Source organism: Aquarana catesbeiana, linkage group LG01 (genome assembly GCF_042186555.1).
Source record: "Aquarana catesbeiana isolate 2022-GZ linkage group LG01, ASM4218655v1, whole genome shotgun sequence".
Classification (NCBI taxonomy): Eukaryota; Metazoa; Chordata; class Amphibia; order Anura; family Ranidae; genus Aquarana; species Aquarana catesbeiana.
This window is the reverse complement of record NC_133324.1, coordinates 449,734,787-449,752,252: the sequence shown is the minus strand read 5'-3', so window position 1 is coordinate 449,752,252 and position 17,466 is coordinate 449,734,787. Positions and strand designations below refer to the sequence as shown.

Sequence of the window (17,466 nt, the reverse complement as noted above, 5' to 3'; positions counted from 1 at the left end):
TTTTTTTTTCGTATAGCGCAAAAAATAAAAACTGCAGACGTGATCAAATACCACCAAAAGAAAGCTCTATTTGTGGGAAAAAAAGGACCTCAATTTTGTTTGTGTACAACGTTGCATGACCGCGCAATTGTCAGTTAAAGCGGCGCAGTGCCGAATCGCAAAAAATGGCCTGGTCATTCAGCAGCCAAATCTTCCGGGGCTGAAGTGGTTAATAACACACAATGGGGGTTATTTACGAAAGGCAAATCCAAGTTCACTTTCAGTGCAAAGTGGAAGTGCAGTCGCTCTAAATCTGAGGGGTAGATCTGAAATGAATGGAAGCTCTGCTGATTTTATCATCCAATCATGTGCAAGCTAAAATGCTGTTTTTTATTTTCCTTGCATGTTCCCCTCGGATCTACAGCGACTTTACTTCCAAGTGCACTTTCAGTGCAAAGTGGATTTTCCTTTAGTAAATAACCCCCAATGTGTCATTCTAAAAGCAGTAAAAATGCTCTTATTCAAACAAATGCATAGTAATACCAATTACTACTAGTACTACTTGAATAGAATGTATCCATTTATTCTCAACCTGTTTCGCAGTTCTAGCCGCTTCTTCAGGAGTGCATACAGGCTTGCTCTCAATTCTACCAACTAGATCTTTATGTCCAACACGCTTTAATATGTATGATGTGCTGTTATAAGAATTGTATCATGAGTGTTTTCATGTCTCTATAGCTATTTTGCTCCAAAGAAATACTCCAGAAGAAGGGGTTAGAACCGTGAAACATGTTGAGCGGAAATGGATCATTTCTATGTGATAGACTATGTTATCTATGTATTTGTCCAATTAAGAGAGTGCATTTTTAATGCTTTTGGAATGACACAACATCAAGCGTTGTTTATTAAATTGATATAATTTTTGCTAAAAAAATTATTTTATTGTATCTTGCTGTCTATGGCAGTACCATTAAAGTCCACACAGCCTCCAAATTAGCTTTTTGATATGATCATTAGGATGTAGGTACTTTTAACCATTAAAGTTTGTTGGCACAAAATTATCTTGCACCCATATTTTACCTTCATTACATGTATCTTTCTTATGTCCTGCATTCATATCTAACTATAGAGCTCCCATATTTATTCATTGCAGTACCAGACTTTGGCATGCACAGGAACAAGGCATGCAGTTTGCAGCCTTGTTAATGCAGAAGTCTGCATTATTGTGACCGCTCATTTAATTTAGGCTAGGTTTACACTAGCTTGCACAGTTTTATCATGCAGGCTAGTGCAGGGAGAGGTGAATTGCAATGCATACTTTCTTTTTTTTTTTTCTTTTAACTTTTTTGAATTGTCACATAATGGCAATTATTCATGTCACTGCACTGCAGTGAGGAGTGTTGCGCTGCTGTGTGGTGACATGTGGCGACATCTAGTGTTCTGTGGAAATATGCAGACATGCTACATTTTCTGTACTGCAGTGCACCACATATCACACCAGTGTTGTGGTCTGAATGGGGCATATAGAAAACAATTGTTTTTCATGTGCTGTAACTATGACCTGTGTTTATCCAATGCAGAAAAACGCATGTCTCCACATATTAAACAAGCACTTTAAGAGATTTTTGTGAAGATGAAGAAGCATCTACATTTGTGTGTCCACTTGACACATATGTTATACGGAAGTTCCACCATTTTGCTGGACTCCTAATTTATGGAAAATAAAGCTAAAAGAGTGACCTTTAAAAAAAAAAAAAAAAAAAAAAAAATTGTTTAGATTGGTGTAACATAAAATGACAAACATGTGCTAACCTCCTGCTTTCAAGCTCTCTCATCTCCTCCTCCCATGCTCGTCTCCAGGATTTCTCCAGAGCCTCTCCCATCCTCTGGAACTCGCTACCTCCATCTATCCGGCTTTCCCCTACTCTTGCTACCTTCAGGCAATCCCTGAAAACTCATCTCTTCAGGAAAGCCTATCACGTCTCCAACTAATCTCCTACCACTTCCACCAGCTCATTCCCCACAGTTACAACCTTTTGTACCACCTGCCCCACCCTATTAGATTGTAAGCTCTTCTGAGCAGGGCCCTCTTAATCCTATTGTATTGTATTGTATTGTATTATATTATAACTGTATTGTCTCCCTTTTATATTGTAAAGCGCTGCGTAAACTGTTGGCGCTATATAAATCCTGAATAATAATAATAATAATAATTACAAAGTACACTATCCTACGAGGACACAAAATTGTATATACAAGGATATACAAATACAGCGCGCTTGTGTTCAATATATAAGCATGGTAGATCCTAGAGGTGACTGCTCGGGGTGCATGACAGACAGCGCCACTAAGTCTGACCTACGGGAGTGAGCGGGGTGGATGCTACGAGCCCGAACCACGCTGCTACTCCCATGCTCGTTCCAGCCCAGCAGAGCGGGGAAGGTGACGCCGGAAAGTCTATCAGCCGAGCGGGCATACGTACCGCGTGCCCCCCATGGCTTCTGGCACTCGGCTTGCACGCTCTCCAGGACGCCCTCCCGAGGCTTTCCCAGATTAGGATCCAGCGCACCTCCCAGTGAGAAGGGTGGAGGCGCATACCCGAGATTGTGCGGCTGTTTGTGGCTGCTGGCGGCGTCTCGAAGGCTTACGGGGAGGTCTGTTCCAGGATGACCAGGAAGAGAGGTGTGGAGGAGGGGGCTGCACAGGATGGAGCTGACGTTCACTTACAGCGCGGACCCAAGGACAAGGCAAGTCAAGCGGCTGCAAAATTGGAGCACTTTGCACACACACCCAAACATACGCCCAAAAAAGGGGGTCAGGTAGGCGGTGTGCAATATCAGGGTTCACAAGCCAGCCATCCTGGGGGGAGAAAAAGTCAAGGCCCAGCAGCAGTAGGTGCCATTGTAATAGCGCCAGAACTGGCCCCACAAACAGCCCTGGAGGGGGAACTTGGACTGAGTAAAGATTCAAGGGAAGGTGTGGGTGTGCTAAAATCAGGAGCAAAGGCGGAACCATCCCTGAAAGATATCCTTTTAGCAATCAACAACTGCAAGGCGTTACTGTTTGAACTATCTGATCAGTTCAAAGGTATCAGAAATGTTTTCTTTTCTTTGAGACAAGAGGTGCAGGAGGTATGTGGTCGGATTGCCGTCCTTGAGGGGAGAATCAGCCAGGTAGAAGACGATGTGCTTCCAATGAGGCAAGAAGTGAAACTTATGAGGGACCAACTGGATAAATGTATGTATAAAATGGTCGAAATAGAGAACAGGCTATGCAGGAAGAATGTAAGGGTGCTTGGTTTACCCGAAAGAAGTGAAGGTAATAACCCTATAGAGTTTACGGAAGGCTGGTTCAGAGATATGTTTGGTACGGACTCTCTATCAAGGTTCTTTGCAATTGAGCGAGCACACAGAGTGGCCCTCAGGGCACCTTTTTCAGGGAGTCAGCCAAGGCCCCTTATTATTAAGTTCCTGTATTTTAAGGACAAAGTTACCATCCTCCAGAAAGTAAGAAATATGAAAAACATACAGTACAATGATGTAAGGATTTCTTTGTACCCAGATTTTTCCCCCCGAGTTACAAAGACAAAGATCAAAGTTTATAAAATGTAAGCGCAAGCAGCAGCAATTCAAAGTCAGTTATGCGTTACTTTATCCTGCACGCCTGCGCATAACAGCATTTTGGAGAAGTGAAGTTTTTTATTGTACCTGCAGAAGTGACATCATGGTTGAAAAAGAATGAAGGAAGGCTAAAGCGGGGTGAAGGAACATGAGGAAATTAGCTTTTGATGGTGCCTATCCAGTATAATGTTCCTGTGGACCTTTTTCTTTTTTTTTTTTTTTTTCTTTTTTTCCCTCACTCTGGGACTTCCATTTGGTTATAGTTGTGTGTATGTGTGTATATATAGAAGTGGGGGAGGTAGTAAACACTTATATTGACATGTATTGATATAATGGGGTTAGTCAGGGGTTGAGATGGTCACTATAGAAGCCCTTAGTATGGGCCCAAGGTTGGGTAAAGGGGAAAAGGGACCTAAGATGGGGGGTGGTGGAGAGGGAGGATGGAGGATGGAGGGGGGGGGGAGGGGGTGTGTAGGAGACAGTGTTGTGGTGTGGCATGACATAAAAGGTTTTGAGTTTGTACTGGGGGGAAAAGCACTAAGGGGGTATATAGGAGTTAAGGTTAAAATATTATTGGCCATTAGTCACAAAAGTATTAAGGTTAAGAATATGGAATATCCTGAGAATAGTAAAGAAATATAGATAGGAGCATGATAGGTACTAAGGATGGCAGAGGTAAATCCCCCGATTTAATAAAATATGTTAATATATGTTTGTGGAATGTAATGGGGGTAAGGAACATGTCTAAAAAACAGGCAATTTTTTCCATGGCTGGTAAGGGTGGATTTAGAATACTCTATGCAGGAGACACATCTTGAGAGAGGTACGACTAGTGCTTTAAGGCATAGGGGCTACCAGGTGCAGTACCATTCCACCCATACCTCTTATTCAAGAGGAGTGAGCATATTGATAAACTCGGGATTGGTTTTCTCCTGCAGACAGAGTAAAGTAGATGAGAATGGGCGGTACATTTTTCTTTTCTGCGTGATAGAGGGTAGAGTATGTGTAATTGCTAATGTTTATATTCCTCCTCCATTTAGCACAGAAATTATGGGCGATTTAATAAAACCTGGGGTACCTGTAATAGTGGTAGGTGACTTTAATATGACAATAAATAATAACATAGATAGGTTCCCACCAAGGACCATGAATAGCGGAGTTTTGAAGGGCCCGCTCCTTCAATATTGTGAGGAGTTAGGGCTGATAGACGTCTGGAGGAGGTGGCATCCAGGAGAAAGACAATATTCGTGTCACTCTAGGACACATGCCACGTTGTCCAGAATTGACCTTGTGTTATGCAACGAGGAAGCTTTGAATTTTCTGGAGGGGGTAGAGTATGAGCCAAGAGGGATTTCGGATCACTCACCTGTAGTGGTTTCAATTAAAACTGGGATAAGATATACTAGAGGTGACTGGAAAGTAAATCCCTTTTGGCTCGAAATAATTGAAGATGCTGGGACAGTCGCAGCCAGTTTGGTAGAATTTATAAATCTAAATTCAGGTTCAGCCCCACTGGGTATAATATGGGATTCCCTAAAGGCCTTCCTTCGGGGGATATTGATACAGAAAATCTCTTATGTTAAGAAACAATCACAGGTTAAGGAAATCAAAGCAAGAGAGAGGGTGAGAGAAGCTGAAGCCCGGTATGTGGAGGACCCAAACCTAGCCAGTTATGGGAAATGGGTAGAATGTCAAGAAGAATACAGGAAATTAAGTTTGGAGAAAGGGGAAAAGAAGGGAATGTTCCAGAAACAGAATTTTTTGGGGGAAGGAGAGCAAGTTGGTAGAATCCTGGCCTTGATAGCTAAGGCAAACAGCCCCTCAACTACTATACCAGCAACTTGGGATAAGGAAGGGGAAATTAAAAATACTACCCCGGAAATAGTAAAGGTATTTAAAAATTATTATGAAAACCTGTATAGTGCCCCACAAATAAACGTAGAAGGGGAAATGTGGGACTTCTTTGAAAAATTGGATATAAACCCCCCTATCAAAAGAGGACAGGGAAGAACTGGAAGCCCCATTGACGCTGGAAGAGATGCAAACGGTAATAGTAGATATGGCAAACCAGAAAGCTCCGGGTCCAGATGGCTTGCTCATAGAAATACTTAAGAGGTATGGGGAAGTATTGCTCCCTAAACTTGCGGAAGTATTAAATGGGGCTGCGAAAGAGGGGAAACTACCTATATCTATGACAGAAGCCACAATAATTGTACTATTAAAAGAAGGGAAAAATCCGCTTGATGTGTCCTCATATAGACCCATATCGCTCCTGTGCTCAGACGTGAAGATCTTGGCAAAAGCTCTGGCTATAAGGCTTAATAGAATAATTTCCAAAATGATACATCCAGATCAAACCGGTTTTATACCGGATATGTGACAGACCTAGCCGGGACAGAGGCTGTTGGAGAGGACTGAATGCAAGCCTCTTGCCTTTTGATTATGGGCCCTGGATTTTCAATGGAACAATACTCTTTGTGAGGTGACTTAGAAATCCAGTCTGAACTGTACTAATCGGACTCAGTCGTGTATATATTGTATGTTGTTTGATTCTGTTGGGGACTCCTTGCTGTGGTCATTTGGGATGTGTGTCCCTGAAGAGGGAGGGGGGATTCCTCCAGCAGCCCCCTGCTGATAAGACTGATTCATACTGTTGGGACTCATACTATGAGAAGATGCTAATGTCATCAACTCCACTCACCTGTCTGATGTCAGCTATAATGTGTTTAATGTAAAGGAGTTTAGTCTGGCTTACCACAGGTTCTAAGGTATTCAACTCATTGTTGTTTGTTCTAATTAAACCTGTGTTGATGTTTATGGTAATGTGTGTTGAATAGTCAATGAGCTAGGAGACGTAGTCATCTAGTCTGGGTAAATGATTTTGTAAACTAGCTCATGTTAATTAGGTTACAGTTGTATTGTTAGAGGAGGTTCCAACGGCATAAAGTCTTGTAATTTTGATTCTAAATAAAGTTAGTTTATGTTAGCATCTAAGCAAGTGTAGCCTTGTTTTGTGCTTGGAAGCATTTGGAGTATCTGATATCTGTATACAGACTGGAAGGAAGTGGTATATGACGGAAGCACTCAAGCGGAGTGTGGGACGTTCCGTGACAGGATAGATCTACAAGTGTGAACGTAAGGCGAGTGTACCTAAATATGCAACTTCCAATTGAGAATGGAGGGAACAGAGCCGTCCTTTCATTAGACGCGGCCAAGGCCTTCGACTGCCTTGAGTGGCATTATATATGAAAGGTACTGGCTGAATTCCAATTTGGTCCTAATTTTGTCCAATGGTTAAAAATATTGTATGATAGCCCAAGGGCCAAGGTCAGGATCAATGGCGAGTGCTCTGACTGGTTTCAGTTGGGGAGGGGAACGAGGCAGGGGTGTCCGTTGTCGCCCCTGCTCTTTGCCCTAGCAATAGAGCCACTGGCCATGGCTTTGCGAGCCTCTCAAGGGGTACAGGGTTTCAAAAGTAGAGGGGAGGAGAAAGTCGCTATGTACGCAGATGACATCTTACTATTTCTGGGGGATACGCAGGCTTCCCTAATGGCAGCCATGGGGATAGTTAAGGAATTTGGACATTTTTCTGGGTTGGCAATTAATTGGGAAAAATCGGCACTTATGCTGATAGATCCCCTTAGAGAACCCCTTCCGCAACTAGCATCTCAAATTAGAGTAGTAAGTCAAATGAGGTACCTGGGAATTAACGTAACTAGAGATCTGGGGCAGTACATAACAGGAAACGTCCCACTTATGACAAAATTAAAACGGAAAAGCCGGGTGTGGGCCCGCCTCCTTCTCTCGGTCGCCGGACGATGCAACTTAGTTAAGATGGTATGGATGCCACAAATTTTCTATGTTATACACAACTCTCCTGTGTGGATCCCAAAACACTGGTTTAAAAAAATGAATAGTGTGTTTAGAGAACTAATTTGGAAAAATGGAGTGGCAAGGATTCATTTGCAGGCGTTGCGGCGGCCGAGAGAGGTGGAAGGTTTGGCATTACCTGACCCAAGGTTGTACTTTCTTGTGGCACAAATGCAGTACATGGGAGGAAGTAATAGGCTAGAAGAAAGAGGGGTAGGAAGTAACCTATTGCTAAATGATACTAAGCATGACACGTTAGTAGAGGCGGTTGAGACAGACTCCTTTGATTCCAGTTGTCCCACTGCCCAGTTAATGGTTAAGAGTTGGGAGTCCGTCAAGACCGGGTTAGGTTATGTCGGATTCTCAGAGTTTACCCCATTATGGGATAATAAAAATCTAAAGGAACTTAAAGTAATGGGGAGACTAGAGTAATGGGATCGGAGGGGCATCCACTGCCTGGCACACTTATATAAGGCTGGTAGACTAAAGTAATTTCAGGAGATTGTGGCAGAATACATGGTTCCTAACCGGCAATTTTATAGGTTTTTGCAAATTAGGCACACCTTGGCAGTGCAATTTGGTGGGAAGGATCCAGTGTGGAGTGAAATGCCCTCTCTTAGGAAACTGGTGAATGCTAGGACAACAAAAGGGCTAATTTCTGACATGTACGGATGCATTAGTACGGTGGGTCAGGAGGGTTCGGTAGAATCCAAGAATAGGATTAAATGGGAGGGAGATGTGGGGCAATTAACGGAGGAGCAATGGAGATATGTTCTGGCACTGGGGCCCAGGATCTCTCTTTCTCCTTCACAGATTGTATCCCATCTATACTTGGTACATGGGTCATATTACACGCCTCTGAAGTTACATATGTTTGGGAGAAGGCCTGATGCTGATTGCCAAAGGTGTGAGGATAGGAGGGGTGATCTGGTACACATGCTTTGGCGATGTCCCAGGCTACACAGGTACTGGGAAGGTATAATTGATAAAATAAATTCTGTGTTTGGGACATCGTTGGGCATGGAGGCCAGAACCTGCCTTATGGGTTTGATGGAGGAATGTTGTATATCAAGAGACACGCAGACCGCAATAAATAGGTGCCTGTTTTCAAGTTAAAAAATTAATTGCAAGGAAGTGGCAGGCAAAAGACCCCCTGACAACTGTAGAATGGTTGAAAGAGGTTGACGTTGTGATTGTAAAGGAGAAATATATTTATAAAAAGAGAGGTAACAATAAGAAATTTGGAAAAATTTGGAAATTATGGTTAGAGATGGAATAATATTAGTGCGAGAGGATGGAGGGTGGTTGGTGTGAGAGGGGAGGTGCGAGAGGATGGTGGGGGGGGGGGGGGGGGGGTGTAGGGTTGATGAAAGGGGGGGGGATCATATGCATCCATATGCATGCATTTGATCTTAATCTGTCCTGTCCTATCCTACAATTCTAACTAAAATATTAATTTTCCCAATTTTTATAGTGACCTTTTAGATATGCTTATTTATATATTGATTAGATAATTTCTTACACATGTTTTTTTTTCTAACCTAATAATTTAGTTCTATGAATAATGAAGCCTACACGTTCCACTTATTACTTTGCGAAATGTGTAATATAATCAATATGTAAATGGTGTGCTAAAAAACACGTGTAGGAAATATGGATAAAACAACATCAAATGTGAAAAAAAACAGCAATGAAAACCAGCAATAAATAATCAAAGTGTCTGTAGTGAAATGTGGAAGTCCATATATTGAAAAGTAAAAGGGTATCTTCTCCAAGAGGGGAGCACCGGTAGACACTGGAAGGCGTGTGGATACTCAAATGGAAAGGAGACAGCAGATGCCAAGGCAAACAGATGTTGAATGGAAATAAATGGATACCCTTACCAGATTTGTAGTACGCAAATACCGTATAGCAATGCGTCAAATGGGCAAGCCGGACGGTGTCCTGTGGGCCACGAGCACCGGTGGAAGGTGGTAGTTGCAGACTGAAGTTGGAAACCTGCCGCACACGTTCTCCGATTATAGAGCGGAATGATCCGGAGGGGCGACTCAATATGGAACCATGGAAAAAGGAAGCTCCACATGGTGTAGGTCAAAAATGGGATTTATTGAATAAACACCATACACGATTAAAAGTGATCACAAATAGGATAAAAAAATGGCAATGTGGGAAGCTGAAAATTCAAGCCCTACGTGTTTTGACTAAACAGTCTTCAACAGGGGCGGCTGTTAGTTTAAATTGTATATGGCGTTTATTCAATAAATCCCATTTTTGACCTACACCATGTGGAGCTTCCTTTTTCCTTTCTCTATGGTTCCATATTGAATCGCCCCTCCGGATCATTCCGCTCTATAATCGGAGAACGTGTGCGGCAGTTGTCCAATTTCAGTCTGCAACTACCACCTTCCACCGGTGCTCATGGCCCACAGGACACCGTCCGGCTTGACATCACGGGAGTTTATCCCCATGCCTATTTGACGCTTTGCTATACGATATTTGCGTACTACAAATCTGGTAAGGGTATCTATTTATTTCCATTCAACATCTATTTGCCTTGGCATCTGCTGTCTCCTTTCCATTTGAGTATCCACATGCCTTCCAGTGTCTACCGGTGCTCCCCTCTTGGAGAAGATACCCTTTTACTTTTCAATATATGGACTTCCACTTTTTGCTGTTTTGCACATTTCACTACAGACACTTTGATTATTTATTGCTGGTTTTCATTGCTGGTTTTTTCACATTTTGTATGTTTGTTTTATCCATATTTCCTACATGTGTTTTTTAGCACACCATTTACATATTGATTATATTACACATTTCTCACACGTATACGTAATACACGTTGGATGTTTCTAGCGCTGCACTTTATGTATTTTAATTTTCAGTGGACTTGGTTTGTCTGTGTGTCAGCTGCTTTTGGTGTTTTTATATATATATTTTTTGGGTTCAGCGCAGCATTTTGCCACTTTTTCATTTATAACTTTAGAAGTCCACATTGTACCTCTCCATAATTCTTAAGTCAATCCGTTAAACACATAGAGTATGTCTGGGCTTCCTAATTGGCCATTAAAAATCTAGTTTGAAACAAAAGATTTATTATTATTATATTATTTATCTCTATATTTTTTTTTTTTTTTACAGTTCATTTTTTGATAAACCTTTATCTCCATAACTTGTATTATCAATAAAAGACTGGAAAAATGACAGCAAAGCAGAACATCCAGGATCATGTACTACAACTGGAGGAAAAAATCAACAGTTTAACTGAAGAACTATCCCAATGTCAGGTATGACATAAAATTATGTAAAACTTTAACTAATTAGCAGCAGCAGCAAAAAAGAAAAATGCAGGGCAAAATAAAAAAATGCTGTACTTTAACAAAACTACATATTGTCGTTTTGTAAACTACTAACCCCAACTGCCTGTGGTATTTTTCATATATAAGGGAAAATTCTACTGTAGTCCCAGGACAAGGACAAGAAGGGCTGATTAGGCTCCTTGTGATAACGGGGGGGAAGTATGCATAGGATAGCTCTGAATTTTTGACACAATAACTGGTATTTTTTCCACACTTATTGAGCAAAAGTAACAACAAGGTTTCAATGGTATATGTAAAAGAGCAAAAGGGAGTGAATAGGAATTTCATCATAACAGTTTACATAAACTTTTGCCCTGTTCACATTTACATGGTTTCCAATTGTATGGTTTGCTTTTCAATTGCATGAAAACAGCACTACACAGACAACTCCTGCCAATTTCTAGGTCATTTGTCCATACCGTGTATCAAGAATAAATCAGCACAACCAAATAACATATCAAATAAAAATATCAAAAAACAACCAATATGCAGAAAGATAGATTGCCAGCTAAACAACTAAAAAGTGATTTCACCACGCTTTTGACAATTTCAAAAATCAATATAGTGCAGCGCAACCTCAAAATAATTTAATTATGAATAGAATAAAATATACTAGGAGTCTCCTACTGAAGAATTCCCCACCTTGGACATAACGCATATAAGGGGGGGGGTGGAGCCGAGGGTGTGACGTCATCCCGCAGCCATCTTGGCAAGATGCCGGCTCTATGTCTAATACGCACCATACTAGCACTGGTTATAGTGCTTCAGTTTGTAAGTGTGTTTTAACTCATAGCTGGATTAAACAGTATTTTAAACGGAGAACACTAGGTTTTGTTTTCTGCTTTTTATATGTATGCATGTGTGCTTACAATGAGAGAGAACAGGGAGTGAATGCCAGGACATTTAACCCTTGAAGAGGGTAAGCGCTTTCATGACCTGACTGGTAATGCAGGAGTCATATCTCTGAGGTGAGCGGCCATTGTTTCACTGGTGGCGGAGACACGAAGAACACATTTTATTTTGAAGGAAGATATGACGCGTTTTTATGATCACGGTGGTGATTGAGTATTTTTGGATTTTATTATATTTTAACATTTTTGGACTTTAATATATTTTATTAGATTTATTGATTAATTATTTTGAGGTTAGGCTGCACTATATTGATTGTTGCATTTGTTCATACCACTCTATTTTGCTATTGTGTGGCTAAAGTATATGTATGTATATGAAATTAATTGTATTAGTAAGGATATATAAACGCACATTAATTCCAATAAAAGTGCTAAATTACTGTTTTTTTTTTTTTTTCAAATCTTTTTGTTGTTGAAACAACAAAGCAATATTGGAATCACAGATAGGCTAAAACAAACAATGCCTCCTCAAACACACTTGTGTGCTCTTTTCCCTTCACTTCACAACTGCTGCTGTGCATGGATGGATCTTTGATGTAAAGTATTGAAAATAATTTCTTACTGCAGGAGCCACTGCTGCAGAGAGGAGTTCTTATGCACAGAGGGACAAGGTACTTGAGGAGACATGGTTTGCTAAAGCCTTACTGTAATGCCAATACTGCTTAGTTCATTCTGCCCTGTCTTGAATGACAAACAGTGGTTCCTTTCAGGAGTCATGCTGTCAAAAGGTAGAGCATCGGCAAACTGCAGAGAAATGATCTTATGCAGGTAATGCTCTGCTCTAACCCACCTATTGTGACAGATGAGGTCAGACAAGCACAGTAGAGGATTGCTCTCTACACAAGATACTGTACGACGATACAAGAACTATTGAAAGTGTATCTCCCAACAGGAGCCACTGTCAATAATCCCAGGTAGGGCTGAACAGGATGTCAGGCTGACAACAGAACTGCAGGCATGTTGGCACAGCATCCTGCTTTTCCCAATAAAGAGAGAAAAAGATGCAAACTAACAATGCTACAATGTTTAGCATTCTGGGGAGAGCACAGGAAGTGGGCACTGTAGAGGACAATGGTAGGATTACCAGTATGTATTCTATATTACCAGTTACAGGCAATAAAAATACTGCACTATATGTAGGTTTACTGCTACTGAGGAATGGAATAAAAGCTAGTTATATTTTAGGTTTACATACACTTTTTACACTTTGCACCAAATCTGCTTACATTATAAACTTGCGAATTTGAATTGTGCTTTGCTCTGATAAATGCCCTGGGATCTCTAAAAATAAAATAAAAAAATGGGGTTCTCTTGTTTGTAAAGCTTGACTTTTTCTGCAATACTTTAACCACTTCAATACAGGGCACTTAAACCCCCCCCCCCTCCTGCCCAGACCAATTTTCAGCTTTCAACGCTGACGTACTTTGAATGACAATTGCGTGGTCATACAACACTGTACCCAAATGAAATTTTTATCATTTTTTTTCCCCACAAATAGAGCTTTCTTTTGGTGGTATTTAATCACAGCTGGGATTTTTATTTTTTGCTAAACAAACAAAAAAAGAAGGAAAATTTTGAAAAAAAAAAAAAAATCATGTTTCATAGTTTGTTATAAAATTTTGCAAACAGGTAATTTTTCTCCTTCATTGATATGCGCTGCTGAGGCGGTACTGATGGGCACGGATAGGCACATTTAAGGCGGTACTGATAGGCACAGTTAAGGCGGCGCTGATAGGCACACAGATAAGGCGGCACTGATGGGCACAGATAAGGCGGCACTGGCCACTGATGGGTGGCACTGATGGGCGCTGATAGGTACCACTGATGGGCGCTGGTAGGTGGCACTGTGGGCACTGATGGGTAGCACTGTAGGCACTGATGGGTGGCGCTGATTGGCACTGCTGCCTATTGCTAGGTGGCACTGGCAGAGGGCACAGGTGGGCACTGAGGATCTGGTGGCGCTCGCCGTGATCGGGACTGATGTCCCTTTCATGGCCGCCGGCGATCGTCTTTTTTTTTTCCCTCCTCACGCTGTCAGCGCGAGGAGAAAAAATAGCCGATTACTTGCTCTGTTGATGTCACATGATCAGCTGTCATTGGCTGACAGCTGATCATGTGGTAAGGGTTCGGGATCGACCCCTTACTCCGATCTGTGATCAGGTGAGTCTCATAGACTCGCTGATCATAGAGCGCGCCGCTCGTGCACGGGGCGACGTCAATGGACATAATCCCGGCAAAGCAAGCCTGCGCTGTAGCCATCATTCAGCTGTAGCGCGGATCTCTAGTGGTTAAAGGATGTCTTTCCCCACGCCTCCACTCCTGTCTTCTACAACTGCTTTTGGATACATCCAGTTGATGAAACAGTACGGAGCTGCGGAGGAGCTTGACCAGCCCTTGATTGGGTTTTGCTGATTAAGTGGGTGTGGGCTTATTGAAACTCCAGTTTCTGGGTGCTTGTGAAATTAAAGAAAGGGCCTGAGTAAAGAATGGTTAAACCCAATGCCAAGGTTTTTTTTTTTTTTTTTTTTTTTTTTTAACCTCCTTGTGTCTCTAGTGAGGAGGTTTTCATTTGATTCCTGCCTTAAGACAGCAAGTGAAAAGAGATCTTAATAGTAAGAAAAATCTTCCTTTTGACAGTTGCCATTGGAACAAATCTCCACTTTTGAGGGTTTTCCCTCTGTTCTTCAAAACTAAAAGTTTTTAGATTTTCAATTGCTTTCAATCCTGGTGACAATGTTCACCAACTCAAATAGAGAGGGTTAAATTTCTCTGTCAGAGGCACAGACAGCAATAAAACTTGACAGAGGATCTAACTCTGTCCAAAATGAGAATAAACAAAATGGATTTAGATAAATTTTAAGAGACACCTTGCCATCTGCTGACAAAGATGGGAGGCTTTGAACATTACAGGATGGAAAGTAAAAAATCTGCTGGGTGCAGTGTTGGTGGCTAGGCAAAAGATTCTATGGATCTTTGGAAGCACTTGAGTATCCTGCTCTGTGAATATCAACTTTGTTTATTTTATTCCCATATCTGTTTGAACCCTCCTGTTTACAGATGTCACTTTGTTTTGTGATTTGGTACTGTTTTGGTTGCCCGCTGACTTGACAGCGAAAGCCTACCACTGCTGATGCAGATAACCCACACTGATCTATGGTTTAGGTATACAAAGTGGAAAGTTAAAGAAAAATAGTTTATATTTTACAGGTACTAATATAGTGCTGTCAATTTACACAGCATTTACATGTACATTTTACATCAGTCTTTATCCTCAAGGAGCCTACCATCTAAGGTCCCTACCTCATATGCATACATGTTGTATATAAATTAGGATCAATTCAGACGAGGGCCAATTAACCTGCCAACATGTCTTTAGCATGTTGGATGGAAACCAGAGTACCAGCCCACACAGACACAGATGAACATGCAAATTCTGCAGGTAGTGCCATGGTTGGGATTCAAACCATCAACCCTAGTGTTGCTAGGGGGAAGGGCTAACCACTTATCCACTGTGAAAAAAGCCACTTGAGTTTATATTTAGAAAAAAGCTTCACTTCTCTATAAGCCAATACCCCTAATATTTTGTATATATATTTTTTTTAATTGGTATTGCACTGCCACTTATAAATTTTATTAAAAGAAAGCATCATTGAAGATAACCCAAGATCTACATAAAATCTGTCTACTCAAATTCTACATATTACAGTATACTTTGTAAAACCTTTTTTTTTTTTTTTCTAGTTGTGAAAAGGTTAATCGGTATGTGCTATTTATAGAAAAGAAGCAATAATTATGTTTTTGTAGACATTATGGACTGTTAAATGTACTTTTGTAGTGCCTACAGTAGTCCCTTTTTAAACCTTGGTAGTTCCCAGCTCAAAGGAATAATGGCTATTCTGTTGGCAAGGTCCTATTTTTATTTTACGTATCCCTGCTTTCTTAGTGCGAACTATTGAGTAAACAGGTAGCTGCTGTAAGTCATTACAAAGAACGTTTCTCATTCTTCCATAATCAGAATGTGCAAGAAGACGTCTGTGATCTCAATCTTCCAAACTTTCTTTAAACTGCCAGTGCCTGAATAACAATCCAGTCTCAGTGGTACGGCTGCATGTCTAAGCGTCCCTCTTTTGTCAGTTTCCATTCCACAGAAACTCCTTCTGTAGCTGCATCCATTATTAATGGGGACAACACAAAGGGAAATTCTTTAAATGGAAATGATGAAAGGGAAATGTTCTCTCATTTATTATAATTCAATATGATGATGCGGCTGGTAGATGAACTGCTGGATCCGCTGTTAGTGAGTGACATATTCGCATTGCTCTAGTTTGTGTAATGGAGTGAGTTTTATCTACAAAGCGTGTTTATTTCTGCACCACGATAAAGCATATTCTTTTGCAAATAAATTCATTCAAGGAAAAGACTGGTGAAATCATTTGCCATAGTGTACAGCATATTGGTAAATTGCAAATGTAAAAAGAAAAAACTTTATTAGCATCTCTGTTTTCTATTTCTTCTCTTACATGGTAAGTATGCAGTTGTCTTCATGTAGTAGGTATACAAAAATCTTTTCTTCTAAAATTGTAGCATGTAGGTCTACAGATACAGTACATTATATAAAGGGGGAGGTCTATGAAAACATTTTTACAGGAATAAAATACTTTCAGGTTTGTCAAACAAAAATGATTTTTGGGTAAGTAGTATGCTGACCATCTTTAATTAATCTGAGTGCACTAAGCTATAATCTGATTAGTTGGTATAGGTAAATGAAGTGTGCATAGTATACCTGTTCTTGGGACTGCGATAGGCCCTCATTTTTGTTTTGAAAAGTAATGTATGTTCCTTTTTTATTTAATTTTGCATAAATCTGTGAAATGATTTTAATGTAAATTTTATCGATGTGTGTGCCTTAGGCTACATTCACGTTGGCGATTAAGGCCGGTGTGAATGTAACCTTTATGTATTAAAAATGCTTCCATTTGCAGTCTGCAAATTTTATATGTGCATGAGAGACACAAATGTGCACATTTAAATAGAAAAAATAAATAAAATAAAATATAGGCCCTGCTTCCTGCTAGGCTCTGTTAAAAAAATACTATTCCTTTTTATATTTTCTTTCTGAAGTTGTTAAAGCGAAGTTACAGTTGAACAGGTAAATACAAAGTTGAAATACAAACATGTTAAAGTGGTACTAAAGCGAGGACATTTTGTACTAAAGTGGCTGTAAACCCTTCTATATACCCAGTGAAGTGACTGGCCTCAAAGCCTCCTACATAAGTTGTACCTGTTTTATCTGCAGTATTCTCTTCTCTTCATCTGTTCAATGTGCAGAATTTATAAAGCTTGTCTGATAGTTCGGATGGAAAGGAGGGGATGGAGACCTGAAGTTATGCTCTGCAGAGCTCAGTGAGGAGAACTCTGACAGCTCATTGGAGGGAATGGACACGCACACAACCTCCACACAGCACACAGGAACAGCTAAGGCTGCCAATTAGCTGGCGTTCCCTCCCGTCCCCCTTTTTTCTCTTGGTGTCAGGAAAACTTGTCAGAAGCTGATAGCAAAAGAATGAAGCAGCAGACAGAAATGACACTTAGTGTTCTGGATTGAGACAAGCGCACACTATAGAGGGATATGCTTTGCTCATTGTTCATGTTTGAGGTTTACAGTACAACCACATTAAATAAAAACAGAATCTGTTGCACTTAATAAAACATATAGTAGAAGCTGCC

General features: G+C 40.7%; 1 protein-coding gene across 2 annotated transcripts in view; it reads left to right on the top strand.

Annotated features, from left to right (window-relative positions):
- Positions 1-17,466, top strand: part of CNTLN (centlein) — a 584,642-nt gene that overhangs the window by 8,857 nt on the left and 558,319 nt on the right. For both annotated transcript variants that reach the window (XM_073636639.1, XM_073636630.1), the window contains exon 2: positions 10,611-10,756. In XM_073636639.1, the coding sequence (XP_073492740.1) occupies positions 10,670-10,756 (87 nt within the window). In that variant the 5' untranslated portion in view covers positions 10,611-10,669. The remainder of the gene's footprint in view (positions 1-10,610; positions 10,757-17,466) is intronic.